We start from the raw sequence: 18,888 nt of genomic DNA, 5'->3' as shown, positions 1-18,888 counted from the left end.
AGCTGGGACAGAGCAACGGGAGCTTACTCCGTTGCAGAGATTCGAACCGCCGACCTTCCGATCGGCAAGCCCAAGAGGCTCAGTGGTTTAGACCACCTGTGTCCCCTACAAATAGATAACATAGTATCCTAGCCATCCTGGGAGACTTCCAACAACATAAAAAACCATAGTAAAACATTAAACATTAAAAACTTCCCTGTACAGAGTGGTAGGGGATAGCAAAAGTAACAGCATGAAACATGCCATTAAAAGCAATTTGGGAATGAAAGTGTGTGTACGTATGCTTTGCATTTAAAGAATAAACAACAGATATAATTATCTGTAGCACAAAAAGTGGAATTCCACATGGAAGGGCCAGCACAATTTCCGGTAATAGCATACACTAGCCTTCTTCAACCTAGTGCCCTTCATATGTTGAACTGCAACTCACATCATCCCTGAACATTGGCCAGGCTGGCTGGGTTGGATGGGATTTGTAGTCTGGATGGCACAAGATAGGGGAAGGATAGCATATACCATAGAATGTATATGTGCTAGAGAACCTAAATTCTTTCCGCCACAGATTGTGTTTTGGGATGAAACTGTTGTTTTATTGAAATGTTCATCAGTATAATTTGGAATGACACTCGGTGTATGACTGCATTATTACAGCACTAACAGACAGTGGCGTAGCGTGGGGGGTGCAGGGGGGGCGGGCCGCACCGGGCGCAACATCTGGGGTTAGGGCAAATCCATGGGTTAGGGGGCGCAAATCCACGGGTTAGGGGGCGCAAATCCACGGGTTAGGGGGCGCAAATTACTTGCCTTGCCCCGGGTGCTGACAACCGACGCTACGCCACTGCTAACAGAGAACTAATCAAGATACTTACACAGATATCCAAACCCTTCCCTACTACCTTTACAGCCATCAGGGACTTTTCAAGGAAATAAATTTAGTCTATTAAATACAGTCTCTGTTGTCTTGTTCTCTTACTGCTGGTAGATGATATAAAACCTGTCACCTTGATGCCATCTGGCCACTGTTGTTTTTACTCTCATACTTCCAGCATACGTAACAGTCAGGAGATTGTCTCAAGTATCTCCATATGCTCTGTAAGAGAGCTGTATCTTACTAAACACAATTAAAATCCATTTCTTTTTAGCTCCAAGACAGCATTGCTGGTTTCTTGCAGGTAGATACGTGGGTAGAGGTGGACAATCTCCCATAACAGGTTTCTATTCAGTGCACATTGGGGGTTGCTTTTTCCTGAAATGATGTCCTAAAAAGCACAGATCTAAATGACTTCAACATGGCTTCTCATATGTCTAATCTGATTCCAAAAAAGGAAATTGAAACTGCTAGTGCTACATTTTTCTAGCACGTTGCTCCTTTGCTACAATGGGACAGCAACTGATAAGGAAAATTAGTGGATGTTCCAATACTGCTTTCTGCTGGAGTCCATCCAGATTGCTAGTGAGGCGAAGATAGGAGGAACTAGTCATTTCCCTAGAAATCTTTCTGCATGTTGGATCAAAATAATCAGTCAATCAGTGTGTATTTTGATCTTCCAAAACATCAAAATAAATGGGGCAAGGAAGGGACAATCTGATATTTCTCCTATTACATCGGATTTTAAATGAGACAATATCAGTTCTCTAACTGACCAAATTACAAAAATAATAGCTGTAACAAATTGTTGGTTTCTCAGTTGTAGGATAAAAAAACAGTACATTACTGCTACTAGTGACATAATTATAATGTAAATTCATTCTGATCTTCCACACTAACTATACCAGATTTAAACAGGGAATTGTTTTATTGGTGGGATCTAAACGGTGCCCTTGCACCAAAGGAAGGGCTTTTTGTCCAGTGGATTCATCCGCTAATACGGTGAGACATTTTCCACCAATTTCCTCCTTCCCACCCTGCAGCCCCGAGTATCGCCTCTCCCAAGGCAGCTCCAGAGAGTTGGGAGACTATTCAAAACGGTGGAAGATGGAATGAAAGGCTGCAGGGGCAAGGAAAAATTTGTGAAAATTGAATCCGCTTCTTCCATTAGCAGAGCATTCACTGGATCAACCCTCCCCTTTTGTAAATGCAAGGGCACCTATTACATTCTACTCTATATCTAAACTGAGGAGATATATATATATATATATATATATATATATATATATATATATCCTATTGTATGACAGAAGAAGTTGAATTTTCACATTAACTAGAAAATCAGGGTCTTCATTAAATATTCTGCTTATATGGTGCTTATATAGTTAGGAAAGCAACTTGCACAATTCAAATTAATCCTAATTGCCTAAACTGATTATGCTTGGTGGCATAACAGAACAACAAATCATATCCTCTTGCCATTTATAGATTTTCATTAAGCAGTGACATCTCAATTACTTAGAATTATGTCATGATTTTAAACATTGCATCTAATTAGGTATAAATAAATATATATCTCAACAAACTGGCAAGTTGATAAATCAATCAATTTAAATTCAAGTTCTCTAAAGAGTCTTTTTAGGAATGAGATTTAAAGACAAAAACCTGACCACTGCATGTACCATATATTTTTTTGTCACATGTCTGAGGTTCGCTTTACAGATTGGTGTGTGTTACAAAGTACTGTTTTCTAGTCTGCACTGGCAAAGATCTCAAATAGACAGGTAGCATGTTCTAAGGAGCAACAAGTTGAATTCTGACTCATTTCATCACTTCATTTCATTTGAAAGCAGACGCTAGTTCGTATATGCTATGCATATCTGAGATACAAACCTCAAATGTAAATGAGGATGTGAAAAGAAAATGGAGGCAACGTATTTCTACAATGTATACGCTGATTGTAGTACTTTTAGGGCCAAAATAACACAGCAGCTAAAATACACATACTTTAAGGAATAGGGTACGACTAATGAACAACTATTTTCTATTAAATAGAAAATATTAGGATAATTGTTGACACAATGTTATCGCAAATCAAGAACGGTACATGTAACATATGACAAACATGCTATTTCAATAAGGAAAAGATTGAGAAAAAGTTTACTGAGCTATTATGTGTAGTTGAAGTGTCATAATAAATTGAAATCACGAATTCGCTATTTTATTCCAACTGCATTAGCTTACCTTGATTCTACTGAAGACAATGTGTGCAATACCATCAGATTTCAGCCAACAGATCATTGACCAGTGGTTAATTCACCATATTAAGGATTAAGGATCTGGCATTCCAACAAAGTGGAAATATAAAATGTTTTAAACGGGAATACGCAAGAGAAGCGCCGTAAAATGTATACATGCACATACACAGGTACGTGGTCACTCTTATAGATGAACTATGACTGGCATCCCATCTTCCAGTAAAAGCCCTCTGTAAAAATTGCCCTTCTGTATAGAAACATAAGTGATTTGACCATGTAGAGATGTGTCTTTCAATCTAAAACTTTTTAATTTAGAAACTAAAAGTCTTTTGGTAAAAAAAAATCCCCATCTTTATGACTATCTACAATAATTAGTTTTAATTACTATATTGTTCCTATGATTTCCCTCTGAACAATTATTATGTTGCATAAAATACTGCAATAGAATAAATACGGTAACTCAATTTAGGCAGCCAACTTATTCCTTGTGGAAATTTCATTCACTTCTTGTAACAGTAGAGTATACTGCAACTGAAGAAAGTCTTATGTATGACTCAATATTGTGTGTTATGGCAAGGAAAGTAAATGGCAACATACCAACCATTACTAGATATCATAAAATGCTGACACAACAATTCTGGGCTCAACTTATTTGCCATAATGATGATCAGCAATAACACGAAGTCTGATCCACTGTTTAGCTAGCTACTGCAAAGCCCACTACTGTGGTTATTTTTTTCCTGGCCCAAGCGTATCTTCTGTTGAGAATAATATGAGAGTCTTACATATGTTCTATCACATCGACAAAAATGGATGTTTGCCAACTATGAAGCAATGATGCCAATTATAGGATTACATCTAAATTCTTGGCCAATCAGTTTGCTCTATAATCCTAAATATTGGAAGGAAACCTCTTCCCCTGATTTTATTAGTGCGAATTTGAATACTGTAAATCAAATGGCGTAAAATTATAATCATGAAGATTCCACTGAAAAAAAATCAAATTGCATAAGAATATCCACGAGACACATTTTTATGCAACCCATTCTAACGCAGATATGTTGTGCTAATCACTCAAAAAGTTCAGCACTCTTAAGTTACTCGCACAATATGAATGCACAATTTTCTAGTCATAGGTGCCGCAGTAGAAGTTGCTGCATGCCTAGAAAAACACTGTGCGGATAAGCACCAATTCTGTTTATAAAGTGCTTTGAGTGTCATTGGGACTTAACTATCTCATAAATATAGGCAATTGTTCAGTACTCCATAAATTATTCACAATTTTGAATGTTACCATTTCGCATGTTTTTCTAGAAAGTTTAAGATGATTTTAATTCTGACTGACATTTGGTGTCACATAATTCATGTATTCTTCAACTATTCTAAAAATTCAAAAAGAGCGTTTAAAATCAAACTTACTGGACATTTAGAGAACTGAAGATCTTGTGGGAAAGGCAATATATCTTACTATTTAATGTATTTCCGCAGAACCATATTAACTTTTCTGGTAAACAGTTGGGCAAAAACAGAAACATTTTAAAATATATTTTTACTTTTTGGAGGGGTGTTAATAAAATAAATACAAAATGCCTTATTTACCGCCCACATTGGCAATCACAACAATACTAGATACAAATATATCTTTTAAAAAATGACACAGGGAGGACTGCCACTGAGCAGGCACACATCCCTCCAATCACTAATCAGAACTTGAATGAATAAATTCATTCATTAAATAGCAGCGCTCCAATGCCTGAACCACATGTAGAAAACAAGTTTCCAAAACTTATTTCCAAAAGACATTAATGGATTCTAGTTCACAGCAAACGACAGGATTAAAAAATGGGCAGGGCAGCTGGATGTGCAAAAGGGCGTTGTCTCACCATGAGCACATCTAGACTTTAGTTAATAGTGTATGCGACCACAATGTAATTAAAAGGGCAACATGTAAAGATACACGCCTGCCCTGCAAATAAACTATGTGGCCTCTAGGTGACCACAACTTATTTTTTTGAGCCTTAATAAGGCCTAATCCCATTTACCATCACAGCCTGCAAGTTTTGAGCGCATTCATTGATATACTAATGAAGTGACATATCTTTAGAACATCCTTGGTTTGAGGTACAAAGTAAAAACTTAAGACAATAACTTTCTCCACGTCATCTGAAAACTTCTATGTAAGTGACTAACATCAAAATCATTTAGTGTAATTTAAAAAAGGAGTAAGCACAAGGATATAAGATTGTATCCAACAAAATTTTACTCAGAGTATGCCCAATGAAATTAATGGACCTAAGTTAGGCATGTTTATTAATTTTATTGGGTCTGCTTTTAATATGATTAATATTGGGTACATTCCATGATGCTTGCATGTGTGGCTGAGATCAGCCTCTCTTTGCAAAGCACAACTATGTTGTAAGAGCACATTATAACCATTACAAAGGAGACTCTTAATTACAGTGTGCAAAAGACTTTGGTAAGGTGGCCCCAATTTATAAATTTTAGTAATTATTAGAAATACCAGTAATCTGCTTCAGAACAAATAGTTTGAGGAGGTCATATATATTTTAAAATGCATCTTTAAAATTAGAGGTGTTCACATTGCTCATATACTAAATCACAATCCTCACAATGGGATTTCCTCTCAGCCATTGTGTTTTCATGCCAAAGCTCTTCCTTTATGTTTAACAATTATTCTCTCTGACTAGGTCAATTGTAAACTGCTTCCAAATACCACACCACTCAGACCTGTTAGCCACCCTCCTAACCATAAAAATACAGGTTCTAGCTGTTAGTATACAGAAAACAATGTGCTTTAGAACCTATTAAACCCAATCTGCTCGGTACAAAACCCAGTGTGGCTTCTAAGGATCATAGAACCAAAGCCTTCTTTTATGGTTTAATTAACAGTAACATCAAGTCAGCAAGTGAGAAAATTTCTCTTGGCTGGCTACACACTTTAGTGAAAAGAGAGCGAGAGAAAAAGAAAAGATGCAAACACTGAAATAATGGCACTGCAGCATGCATGCATGCACGCACACATGCACGCACACACTCTCTCACTCTCACTCTCTCTCTCTCACACACACACACACACACACATGCACGCACACACAAATAAATCAGAAAGTCAACTCACAGAATCTCCAAGTCACGCAGGGCTCGGAAGGCTCCATCTTCAATGCAGCTGATCTGATTGTTGTCCAGTTGCCTGCAGGAAGGAAGGAAAAGTATGAAGGCTTGCCTGGTAACCACGCTGCCTTGGAGCACCATGTTCTAAGCTTCCCTGTCACTAAGGTGTCCCTCCACCCCCTTGCAGTCTTTGCTTGTCACCAGGAGGAAGCTTGCCTGTAGTCTGCCACGCTGCTCTGTCTCTTCTCACTGACTGAAAGAGCTGCATACTACAGCACACTGAAGCCTGTCAGGTCTCAGTAAATATTAATTGCGCTCCCCCCCTCTAAGGCAGAAGGGAATAATTTCATTACATTAGGGCATCCAATCCATTATGAGCTTTTACCGTCATGTCACTGAAACAATTTCATTAAGCTAAAGGCCTGTAAATCATTGGAGGTCACCATGCTGCCCCCAGTGACCTCACAGAATGCTGTTTTCCCCCTTTTACTGGAAGTTGTAGTCCTCCGTCCTGACAGTACTAAATCTCAAGGCTTTATCTGCCCAAGAGCTTCAAGGGTGTATGGGGAATATACCAATTCCAAATTAGACTCAACTAATCTAATTTTATAGTCTTTTTATTATTCCAAGCACCAAATGTCTGTGGTGGTTCAATGTTTTTTCTGCATTGTTACTGGCCCCATCTGGTAGGCCTGTCTATTGAAACATTTCTGACCACCATACACAGAATCACTACAAGTATATCAAGCAAGACAGATCTAATCAAGGAATTAAATGTAAAAATACACACACCAGGAGTGAATTCTTTTCCTTAGGCACTTTAGAATATGCTGGGTAAATGCAGGGATTATCAAATAACATAAAGATGCAAGGAAGAAAATGGCTTATAACGCTGATTTCAAGATCTCAGTTTATATCGCTGATTATAAAATCTCAGCAGGTGTTTCCACACTACCAATTCAATACAGATCTTTGCCCAATTCAATATAGAATGTCGTTCACTGACACAAAAAATGTTTGCACACAGGGGTTGAGGATAGACTTGGCCCAGGCACAGCTACATCTGTTCATATTTCTGGACTAGGCTACACACACACACACACACACACAGAAAATTATTATGCTGAGCTTTGAACTTTTCTAAGGTTTTTTTGGATACATCTAGAAATCTTGCTGCTCCTCCAAGCCTGCTGATACTTCTTTCATATGCATGCGTGGTGTTGTTTTGGCTTTATAAAGATCACCGCTTCCATGCTAGTAGCATACAACACAGCTGTAGTGTATTTTGCTACTTACAGCGAGTCTGAGCAAACCTTTATACTTTGTCAGAATTTCAAAACAAAGAAGAAGAAAAATCAAATACAAATTAGAAGAAAAATCAAGTACAAATTAGATTTTGTTAACAAAGATAGCTAATTAGGTAAGGATATTTTTTCTAACATGAAATTTGTTTTTAAGCTTGCGATCCTAAAATGTGTGCCCATTTGTGTATGTCTGGACATATGAGGCTGGTTCTATTCACTTCTATGGTCCGCCAGGTTGAAGCTGGTAGGACAGAAGCAAGTGTGAAGGAATGTTTTCACATTCCTTCACCAATTTTTGTTGCTGCTGTGTGTGTGGTTTTTCATAAGTTGTTCATGCTTTTGAGGCGGGAAAGATTTAGACATGCTAAGAAGTGTGTCTAAATTTCCTGCCACTTGGGGTCATGCCATGGGACTGGAAGGGTTTTAAATCCTTCCGATCCAAGCTGCTTCCCGAAATGTCTCCAGCAAGCCCCCAGTCCCGACAATGCCAGCGTTGGAATTCCTAAGGAACCTGGACCACGTTACTAAATAGGCTTTGACTTCATAGTTTGCAAAATAATAGAATATACTTAAATCCCACTCAAGTCATAACTGAAATCTCTCAACATTTCACAGGAGGAAACAAAGACAAACTTATACTTAAACTGTTTTAGGCTGAAACACATCCGCAGACTGAATACTGATGATTGTTGGAGATGTACAGATACTTGGCTGACCTTTTTTTTAAAAAAAGTAAGTCAAATAACTGTATTAGGGGATACTGGATAGGTATAAAAACACCTTCAAAACTTTTGTAATTGTTAATTAAGATACCTAAACAATATTGCTCATGTTTCATTTATTGTTGTTTTGACTACCATGGTAGTCCTCAGAAAATAATAATAATAACAATACACACACACATACACACAAACACACAAACTCTTAAACATATATTGTCAGTACAAAGGATTTGGAATTAGTAATGAATCAGCTAACTGTTGGAAGAAGGCAATTTCTCCACCCTTGCCAGATTGGCTTTTTGTAGCATGAGACGGCATTACACATTAACATAGTGTACATGGCTACAAAACAATAAACTGAAAATCCTTTTGTAGATCGTTGGGGTTGTAGCACACTGTGCATCTTCAATCATGGAAGGATCCTTGATCTAGAGGGCACTTCTGTGAAGGGAAAGAAGGCAAAGCATTTTTCACTCCTCCTTCCTTCTTCAGCCTCCTGTGTCCCGACCCCAAACCTTGTCTAGTGGGTTGGGGAACTCTCTGGAGCATCACATGAGAGTACAGGCAAAAAACAACAACCCTCCTTTTCTTTTCTTCTCACAGAAGCGCCCCCCCCTCCGCCGCAAAGAACCTTTCATAAGTGAAGGTACATAGCCAGATACAAACATTGGTCTTTATCTGTAAACTTTTAAAATGATAAATTAAAGTCCTTTCCACCATTTTTATAATGTTGGTGTTTGTTATATATTCTCTTTGCTATAAAATATTGAAAATACAGACAGACATATAACACAGCTCTACTTTTGACTCAAGGGTCAAGGCCTGAGCTGCTTCTTCCACCGTCTCTCTCACTCCCCCCTTCCCACAACACATTGCTGATGGCTCTTCTCTGCCTTGCTGATTATATTTGTATTAATGTACTCTGCAATTGTTGTTGCTGTTAATTCTATTTATATACCGCCCCCCTTTATCAAAATATCCCAAGGTGGTGTACAACATCAAGAAAATATTTTATGGAACATAATAATAAAAACATACAACACAAAACAGCCTATTCTGCTCTGGATTTAGATGTGATGTGTGCATCAGCACACTGCCCATAACACTTTCCTTTTCCTTTTTAGATTTAACACTGTTTACTCTTTTATTGGCACATTTGTCTTTTTTTTTTTTAAAGCAAATTATTCTATAAGTACAAACAAACACACTGTGAACTGGAATGTTGCATTTTTTCATTTCACAATGGAGTTAGATGCAACTTATCGAACAGTTGCAATTCAAACACATTCAGCAACATAATCAGGTGTATGTAAGAAGCAGAACTGCACAGGGTCACATCTGCCTCTTCCAAGCACTGACTCTCATGCTACTGTCATATGAACATTTACTTAGCAGTAAGTCTCATTGATCTGAATGGAATTTACTTTGGAGCAGACAAGTATAGCTTTACAGTTTCAGATATTTAGCTTTTTAGGTACACTGGGTAAATCTGAAGAATTCTAATACATGTGGGTGCATGCTAGTAATAATTTAAATAGGCACTAGACTACAGATTCTCCCCTCGCCTATGAATTTCAATAAAAATGTATTTAAAAAAATAGGAGCTGTTTCTAGTAAATAAGGATAACTGAAGCATTTGCAACTGGGGATTGGCAAATTTGCCAATTTTGGCTTCTCTCAAGTTTCTCATTTTTCAGCTCTTAAGTTCAGTTTTCCACATCGGTTTACACTTCATTTAAGGGCTACATGAATATTCAGCAGCATTTCATTGTGAATTTCTCCTAATATGCACATCTTTGTGTGCAGTTTTGCTTGAGATATGCATTCTTTCCATTAAACTGCTGTTGTATGCTATTTTCCATAGCGTGTATTTTATACACCCCCTACCCTTGTATATGCATCACTTGGCTGTAGAAATGTGTTGCAAAATCCAAAAATGCACAAATTTTGAAAGATAATATGGGTTTGAATATTGTTTAAGAAAGTACAAAATAGGTAAATTCACCTTTAATTGGAATGGAATAAAATTTCTGCCCCATCCCTAGGCAGTAACTGACGACAGGATGGAATTCAACAGCCTTAGATATTAAGTTCCTCAACTTCTAGTGCACCTTTTGATGAGTGGGATAAAATAGGCATGAAGCGTTAAACCTAAATCCGTCCTTCCCTTGACGCACTTTAAGTAAAATATATTAAAGCAGTCACTTAGCATCTGCAAGGTTCTCTGAGGAAAGAAAGCTCTATGTGCTCTCCCACTATTTTACATACAGAGAGCACAAACAACAGGGGGGAAGGCTGTCTTCTTTTATGTCACCTTCCCAGAGGTATGTGACTGACTATTCAGTTTCATTCAGCTTTTTTAAAGTTATGATTATTTTTACAAAATCAGTTAGACATAATAAGAGCTGGACACCATTAGAAGCAATGCTGGATCAGATAGATCCCTCATCTGATACAGTAGAGATATTTTTATATTCTTAACTTGCAGGTAGCCTCAGGGAAGAGCCAGGAACAGCGGGAGATGAAAGCAGGTTGATTTGGGTAGTCCCCCCCCCCCACCTTTTGCCCTCCACTGCCATTTCAGGCTCTGCACTTGAAATGATCCCGTTTAAGTCTATTAATATTTTAGGAGAAATCTAATGTACTAGCCTAACATGCACCTAGACAAACTGTGTTTGTTTTATATGAGTGCTATACTCGCATTCTGAAGTCTTTCCATCCAGCTTTTCTTAGGTGCAGCCAGCACTAACTATAAGCCTTAGGCTGTATCATGCAACTGCTGAGAGATTTGAACACTTTTTACACAATCTCTTTGTGTACATGCTATGGGAGGAGTACGACCAAGGTGGCAAGCTCTGCACCTGAGGTATTTGGGGATGGAGAGTGGAAGGTTATCTACTTTTGCATGCAGAAGGTCCGCGGTTCAACCCCTGTCATCTCCAGGTATGATGTGAAACATCCTGCCTGAAACCCTGGAGAGCTACTGCTAGTTTGTGCCAAAAAGCCAAGCTTGATGGATCAGTAGAATGACTCAGTACAAAGCATCCTCCTATGCTCTTCTGCACTTTCAACAGACTTTCAGAACAGCTCCTATGTACATACAAAGTCTCTCTTGCGACTGAACATGGTACGAGAAAATCTTTTATATAACACATATATAAAATGCGCACTACAGTATTTCTCACACATTTTTATACTTCCTTTCACATCAGTCCTCAGTTAGCGTACACCAGATTTTAAGAATAATTCATCAACACTAAAATCACACACACACACACACACACACACACACATACACACTGCAGCTAATATCCCAGGGCTCAGTTAAAAACATAACAATCTACTGGAATTAAACACCAGCAAAGGCCTGGGAGCATAAATATGTTTATAATAGTTTCCAAAAATCATTTGTGTTGGTGCCTGCCTGAACCCAGACTCTTATGAAGTTTCTTTAGAGAAAGCAGACACTGTTCTAGATACAGCCTAAATCTGCAACAGTTCAGGATTTATGTAAGCCCATGTTTCAGAATTTAAAGGACAAGAGGAATGCACAGACATATCTAATCGGTTAAAAAAAATTGGGAGAAGGAATTCATTGCAGAGATTTCTGATGAAAAATGTGGCTGTGCATACAAACAGAAGGTAATAAACTTAATTAAAGTAAACCTCAAACAGTATTTTTTATAAAATAACGCAAAATAGTATTATACTCTAAATAAATTACTTAAAGGAACAGCATCAGATATCGGTTGGAGGCTTAGAAAAGTTAAAGGTACATTTTTCCATATTTGGTGGGATTGTTGCTTAATTAAAATAATTATGGGGAGAAATAATTAAAGAACAAGCTGGTTGTCAATTGCAAGTGAACCCAGTAACAATGCTTTTGAGTTATGCAAAGCATCAGGTAGACAGTAATGCAGTTTTTGGCTATTCATAGGTTCACAGCAAAGGCATGGACAACAGACACAATACTTTCAACAGACCAATGGAAGAGGAAAATCTGGGACTTACAAAATAAGGTTATACAAACAATTGTGGGACAGAATTCAATAAGACACATTTCAGCAAAAAAGAAGACTTCTTATATTCCCTACTATCAACATCATACAAGGGTTTCAGTTTTGATGGATATTCTAAGTATAATGTTATATATGGATTACATTTATTTTGTTGTAATTGTAGCCTTTAATTCCCCCCCCCAATACTTTCATTTATTTATTTAACATATCTTCTCTTTCCGTCCCAAATGAGCCCCAGTGTCAGGGGCTGTCTGGACACTGAGGAGTTGTGGCTGGATACAGATGACAGGGCACTGGGAGAAGGTGGAGTTGGAGATTGGCTTAGAAGAAGAGATCCATGATCTGAGGAACCCGTAACAGCCAGGTGGCAAGAGTCAGAAGCAGGCTAAGCTGTAGGATTGGAAAATGAAGGACAGATGCTGGAGGAGGGAGAGAGAGGTCAGGCTGGTGTAGAGTCTAGGGCTTCCACACGTCCTCCTCCTCCTGCCTCCACACCTCCTGCGTCACTGTCTCCCAGGACCAGAAGAGGACTGAAGCGGGAGGAACAGACACCGGTTGAACGCAGGCTGAGTCTTAGACCGCTTGCTCACAGCTCAGCTGGGGAAGATATATAAACTGAGAATGGGGGTGGTGCCTTCCGGTTGCTGCAACTGCCTCATCAGCTGCACACTTAGAAGTAGCTGAGATTTGTAGGACTGATTGACATGCCTTCGCCTATCTTCTAAGTGTACTTTTGACAATAAAGAGTTAATATCTTCCTCTGGACCTTCCTTGCCTGACAGCACCGGGGAGGAAAACAGCAAGAGATAAAACAATAAAATCATCTCAAAAACAATTCCAATAAAAATTCAGGCAGGCAACAGGATGTCAGAGGTTCTAGAGCAGGGGTCAGCAAACTTTTTCAGCAGGGGGCCGGTACACTGTCCCTCAGACCTCGTGGGGGGCCGGACTATTTTTTGTGGGGGGAATGAACAAATTCCTATGCCCCACAACTAACCCAGAGATGCATTTTAAATAAAAGCACACATTCTACTCATGTAAAAACACTAGGCAGGCCCACAAATAACCCAGAGATGCATTTTAAATAAAAGGACACATTATACTCATGTAAAAACACGCTGATTCCTGGACTGTCCATGGGCTGGATTTAGAAGGCGAATGAGCCGGATCCGGGCCCCGGGCCTTAGTTTGCCCACCCATGTTCTAGAGCCCTGTATAGCAAGTTATAAATGTTTAGCAGCCAACAAAAACCCTTGAATAAGCTTCATTTAAATATCTAAAGCAATAGATCATTATTCCTTTTGCCACAGGACATTTCTTGTGTTACTTTTCAACAGGTTTTTTTCCACATAAATTGCATGAAAAAACATTTACAAATCTCTGAAACTGTAAACTTTGCAGGAAATCAATTCAAATCATTCTATCCATATAAAATAAATGAAAAGGGGGAAACCCTCATATCAAACACAATCATAATACAACATGTTTGTTTGTGTGTAATTAGAATTGTAATCTGTCAATAAATTCTATGGATCCTAGAACAGAATATACTTTATTCCCACTTCTTCTATACTTTGGTGCACTTTTAGTGCTAGTAAAATTATCATAACCAATGTGACTAATACGTTAAGTGCAAATATTTCTCATTTCTCTGTTATATTTCTGTGTTTAATCATCTAAATGCAATATCCATTCAGAATGATGTAGCAGATTTTTGTCAGCAGTGGAAAGTTCACTGAACTTACAAAATATTCAAAACACACTTTCCCCAGTTTTATATAAATGACAGCATAACTATTAAATGTGTGAATTAGAATGCAGTTGGATTTTGCCTTCTTCCTAGTAAGAATGCAATAACTGCATTGATACACCTTAAAGAATCCATTATAGTATATTTTAAGTTAAATATTGTAACTTTAAAAACAAAAAACCTTGAAGCTTATATTATCCTGAAACCAGATTTAGAAGGGCTGGAGAGAAAGCTATGGTTCTAATCTAGGGGATGCCTGCCATATTCTGAGCTGCAAGGGGAATTTAAAGAACAAAAGGATAAAAAGCATAACAGGTAAGATTTCCATATTGACTGCTATTCTACCCATTCAGTTTAGTTGCTTTCCTACCCTACAGTACTCTACATACTATTTTGTGAACTATATACTATTTTGTGAAGTTATCCGAATACTGGATGTTATCAAAATACCATCATGCCAACACAAGAGGGCAGAATTTGCAGACTTGGGGAATTCTAAAGTTAGCTAATTCTAAAGTAAACTAATTTGCTTTGGGTATTTTTTTGCGGGGGAGCTAAAAGGGGTGGGGGGATAACTAAAAGCAAGCCACTGAAAACTGAGCATGCTCAGTCATCACAGAAATCTGACTGACTGGGGAGAGTGGCAGGAAAACTGGCACTGGAGGAGGGAGAATAAAATTGAGCATCTTAAAGAGAGCATGGCTTGGTGGCAGGCAACCTTAATAGGGCCATTCTACCCTGTAATGTGTTGCAAGTCCCACATGTACTAGTTACATACTAGCCATTGTCTCAGTCATGGGCATTGTAGTACTCACTAGATGGCTTTAGGCAGGAAGCTTTCTCTGACACTTTCCGGCAACTATAACATGGTAATAATACTACCAACCTATCTTAAAGAGGGTTTTTTTGTAATGCTTGCAACAATAAAATATATGTCAAATGCACTAAGCATTCTAAGTAATTGATAAATGCCAAAAATAAATTGTATTAATGAAATAAATGTTATAAAATGAGTACTGTAGGTATCACAAAAGTTTCCACCTCCTTCCTAGTTTGGGAAGGATCACTTGACACTCACCTACATTTACCAGAACTATGCCTTAGCTGCAGGCTACTGCAAAGATCTAACAGGCTCTTACCAACTTTGCAAGAATGCCTGCACGCACACATATGTGCATGTATGTGCACACTCACATTTATTTTAATTTGTATGGCTTGAAAACTTGCTGTTTCTTTAGACTGAGAATGGCCTTGAGTTATATTGGAAGTAAATATTATGAAAAATACAGATCCGAATTTAATGATCATATTAAAATCTTAAATCTCCCTCATTCCCTTCCCCACTTTTCAGTTTCAGGATTTTTACAACATCCTTGTTTCATTTTGCTCAATTGCTGACGTAATGAACACTGCATACCAAACACATAAAAGACCATCTCCATAGCAATTGGTGAAGGTTTTATTGGTTTCCCTAGTTACTCTTGACTGATAACCATCTGTTGTTCTCCACTGCCCAGTGGGGAAGAGTAAATATGAGAAGGGAGGGGAAGTAGTCATTAGGGCCTTTCTCAAAGAGATGTTAAGTGTCCCAACCACGTTTCAGCCTTTGATAGCAAATCCTGCAACTTATACATCTCATACTATGTCTCACTCTTCTCCCATTTGTTGTTTTCTCAACTGTCAAATTCTAAGCGCATCAAGAGTTTACAGATTTTTGCTTAAGGAACTGCAAAGCACCATGTACTTCAATGGTGCTGTATATAATGACAATATTACAATATCTAGCTTAAGATCCAAACCACTTGAAAAGGGGGGTTAATTTGACATTGTTCAAACTGAAATTCCTTTTCATATGCTGTGTGGAATTTTCTACTCTAAAAAATCATTAAACAATCCTCTCAGAACCAAAACTGTGAATGTTCAACTTTGTATCAGATATTGGATCTTGACTTATAAAAATAATAATTTAAATTGGAGGAAGATGGCTGCTTGGGAAGAGAATTGACTTTTGAAGCCATTAATTAAACTACAGGACAGTCTGATCTGATTTTATCGCTTGTATAGGCATATTTAATAATTCGGATTTGCTCCCACTAGATAAATGCTGCCACAGTTATACACTGGCTCCTAAAAGAAGCATTCCTCTTGAGAACTCAGCTTCTGATTTGTTTCAGTAACTAAGAAAACAATATTTAAAAATGATCCTATTGACCAAATGAAGACCAAATCTTTTGGGTTAACCTGGGTTAGCCTGCTTGAATTCCAACAGTGGGATTCAACTAACGATTCCCATTAGCAGAAGCCCTCTGCACTGGTTTCTGCTTGTATAACAGTTCTTCCCTCACTCTATTGAAATTGGCTTGGGAGGCCAGAACAGTGCACAGGGTAAGGAGAAGAGGGATTGTTCCATTCAGCAAACTGAAATGCTTGCCCTGACAGCCTTAGTGTGATGTTGAATTCCTCCCCATTTGTTTGTAATGCAGTAACACTCTTGGAGCACTGAGACAACAGAATGAAGTTTGGTACACACATTCAAGGCAAAATTTCAATTTAAAACCCCAGCTCAACTCCCTCATAATATTTTCAAAGTGAGAACATGTGTGTGTGTGTGTGTGTGTGTGTGTGTGTGTGTGTGTGTACGTCCATGTAGGTCAAACATTGGTTAAAACATGAAGCATAGAATTTTATTCTGAAAATTGCATCCCACAGTCTTAAAGCTGAAGAAAATTACTGCATTATCCCTCTTGGCTTGAATATAGTGCAGCATGTCTACTGGATAACACTGAAATGTAGACTTTCAGGATAACTTTCTTCGTTTCAAATATGAACCTCAATTCATTTTCGAGGGATGCAGGAAACATGAAATGCACAATTTAGTGTGAGAACATACTTGAAGATTGAGACAAACGAATTAAAGTTGGCAGACACATTCAAGACGCTTTTCTACATTCCAAAATTTTCGACATTTTCTACACTGCAGCCTTTTCCAAAGAATGATATTGCATATGGATTATAATGTGACACTGAAGAAAGACTGTTTGTAAACTTTGATTTTACTAGTTCATATTCAGGGATGGGAACCTATAGCTCTCCAGCTGTGGTTGGATTCCAACGCTCATCAGCCACAAACAGCTTGGCTAATGGTCAGAAAGAAGGGGCGCTGTAGTCCAACAACATTTAGAATGCCACAGTTTTCCTATCCCTGCCATACATTAAGTAACAGAACCTTTCATAATAAAACGGATTGGGATTTTCATAATGTGGATTGGGCTGGGTCAACACTTTCACTTTCAACAGACCTAGTGAAATCAATGACACTTAAATTAGCCATTACTAACTGAAATCTCATAAATTTCAAAGGATTTACTTAAAGTATGACCAAATTTAGATCAAAGCCAGTGGAATTCTACTTAGAATACTCTTAAAAGCACTTTACATCCACTTTAAAAATCTCAATGTACTTTAGAAATCAAAGTTTCTGATGTGAATTGATATTTACTATCCATCAATTCGGAAACCTCTCAGAGCTTCCAAATAAATAATAATGAACTGCACCTCCTCTAACTATTGGAAGAAAACCTAACAGCCTTATACCTAGCAGAGTGTAACGGGGTGGGTGGGGTGGATATAGGACTTAAGGGTTCTCTACTCAGTTTTCAGTTCCAAACTGATACATGTTTCAAATGATTATCAATTCACATTCAAAAAACACTTTCTGGGCATTTACATTTTGCAGAAGGAAAAAAAGGATTCCTAAGGCTGCAATTCTATACTGTACACATATACCTGAAGTAGCAGCGCATGCAGTGAGGCAGAGCAGCAGAGCAGTCCTCCTGACACTGTTGTCACTGAAACTCATTTGGATGGGAATGGGGCAGAGCGGTGGTGAGGATGGAGGTGCACATGTGCGCTGGCAGAGTCAGTCAGATGCTCCTACCATTCTGCTTGTCAGCTTGGCCTTGCCATCGCCCTGTCCCATCCTGATAAGCCTCAGTGACAGTACCAAAATGGCTCCGCTGGTGCATTCACACCACATTAAATTCACTGCCATCTTGCTCTTCACCTCCTGGTACGTAGCAGCAACATGAATGGCGGGGGAGGGGGGCAGGTGAGCGGCAGCACCCCACCCACTACTGACTTTAACCCTAATTTTAGATTCCTTCATGTTTCTGCATTTCCCTGGAAGCTGCTGCTATTAACTACAGAGGGAGGAACATGGTGGTATTCTGCACCTAACAGCAGCAATAGAGAGGACAGGATTTTCCATTCAGGAATTAGGGCTAGTGAAAGGGATAAAGCCAACCTTTCATAGTGCTCTAACCACAACCCAAACTACTTCCCTCCCACAGCAACTTTTAGAAGAAGAAGAGTTTGGATTTGATACCCCGCCTTTCACTCCCCTTTGGAAGTCTCAAAGTGGGTAACATTTTCCTTTCCCTTCCTCCCCCACAACAAACACTCTGTGAGGTGAGTGGGGCTGAGAGACTTCAGAGAAGTGTGACTGGCCCAAGGTCACCCAGCAGCTGCAGGTGGAGGAGCGGAGACACGAACCCGGTTCCCCAGATTACGAGTCCACCGCTCTTAACCACTACACCACGCTGGCTCTCTCTATTATTTATTTATATCTATTATTTATTTTTAGGAAAATAAAAAGACATTGTGAAGTTTGATTATGCATCCCTGCCTCATCAGATGTCAAATATCCAGTATGCCTTGTACTGAATCAAACCACCGGTCCACCTCACACAGTACTGCCTCCACTGACTGGCAGCAGCTCTCCAAACAAAGATCTCTTCTGACAGCCCTACCTTGAGATGCCAGGAATTAAATCCGGG

The 18,888-nt window shown here is 38.6% G+C and overlaps 1 protein-coding gene across 2 annotated transcripts in view; it reads right to left on the bottom strand.

Moving 5' to 3' along the window:
* Positions 1–18,888, bottom strand: part of SLIT3 (slit guidance ligand 3) — a 395,171-nt gene that overhangs the window by 160,123 nt on the left and 216,160 nt on the right. For both annotated transcript variants that reach the window (XM_083596748.1, XM_083596749.1), the window contains exon 6: positions 6,266–6,337. In XM_083596748.1, coding sequence (XP_083452874.1) covers positions 6,266–6,337 — 72 coding nt within the window. The remainder of the gene's footprint in view (positions 1–6,265; positions 6,338–18,888) is intronic.

Source organism: Podarcis filfolensis (assembly GCF_964270895.1).
Source record: "Podarcis filfolensis genome assembly, chromosome: 2".
NCBI classification, from domain to species: domain Eukaryota; kingdom Metazoa; phylum Chordata; class Lepidosauria; order Squamata; family Lacertidae; genus Podarcis; species Podarcis filfolensis.
The sequence above is the reverse complement of the archived record's forward strand: the minus strand, read 5'-3'. Positions and strand labels throughout refer to the sequence as shown.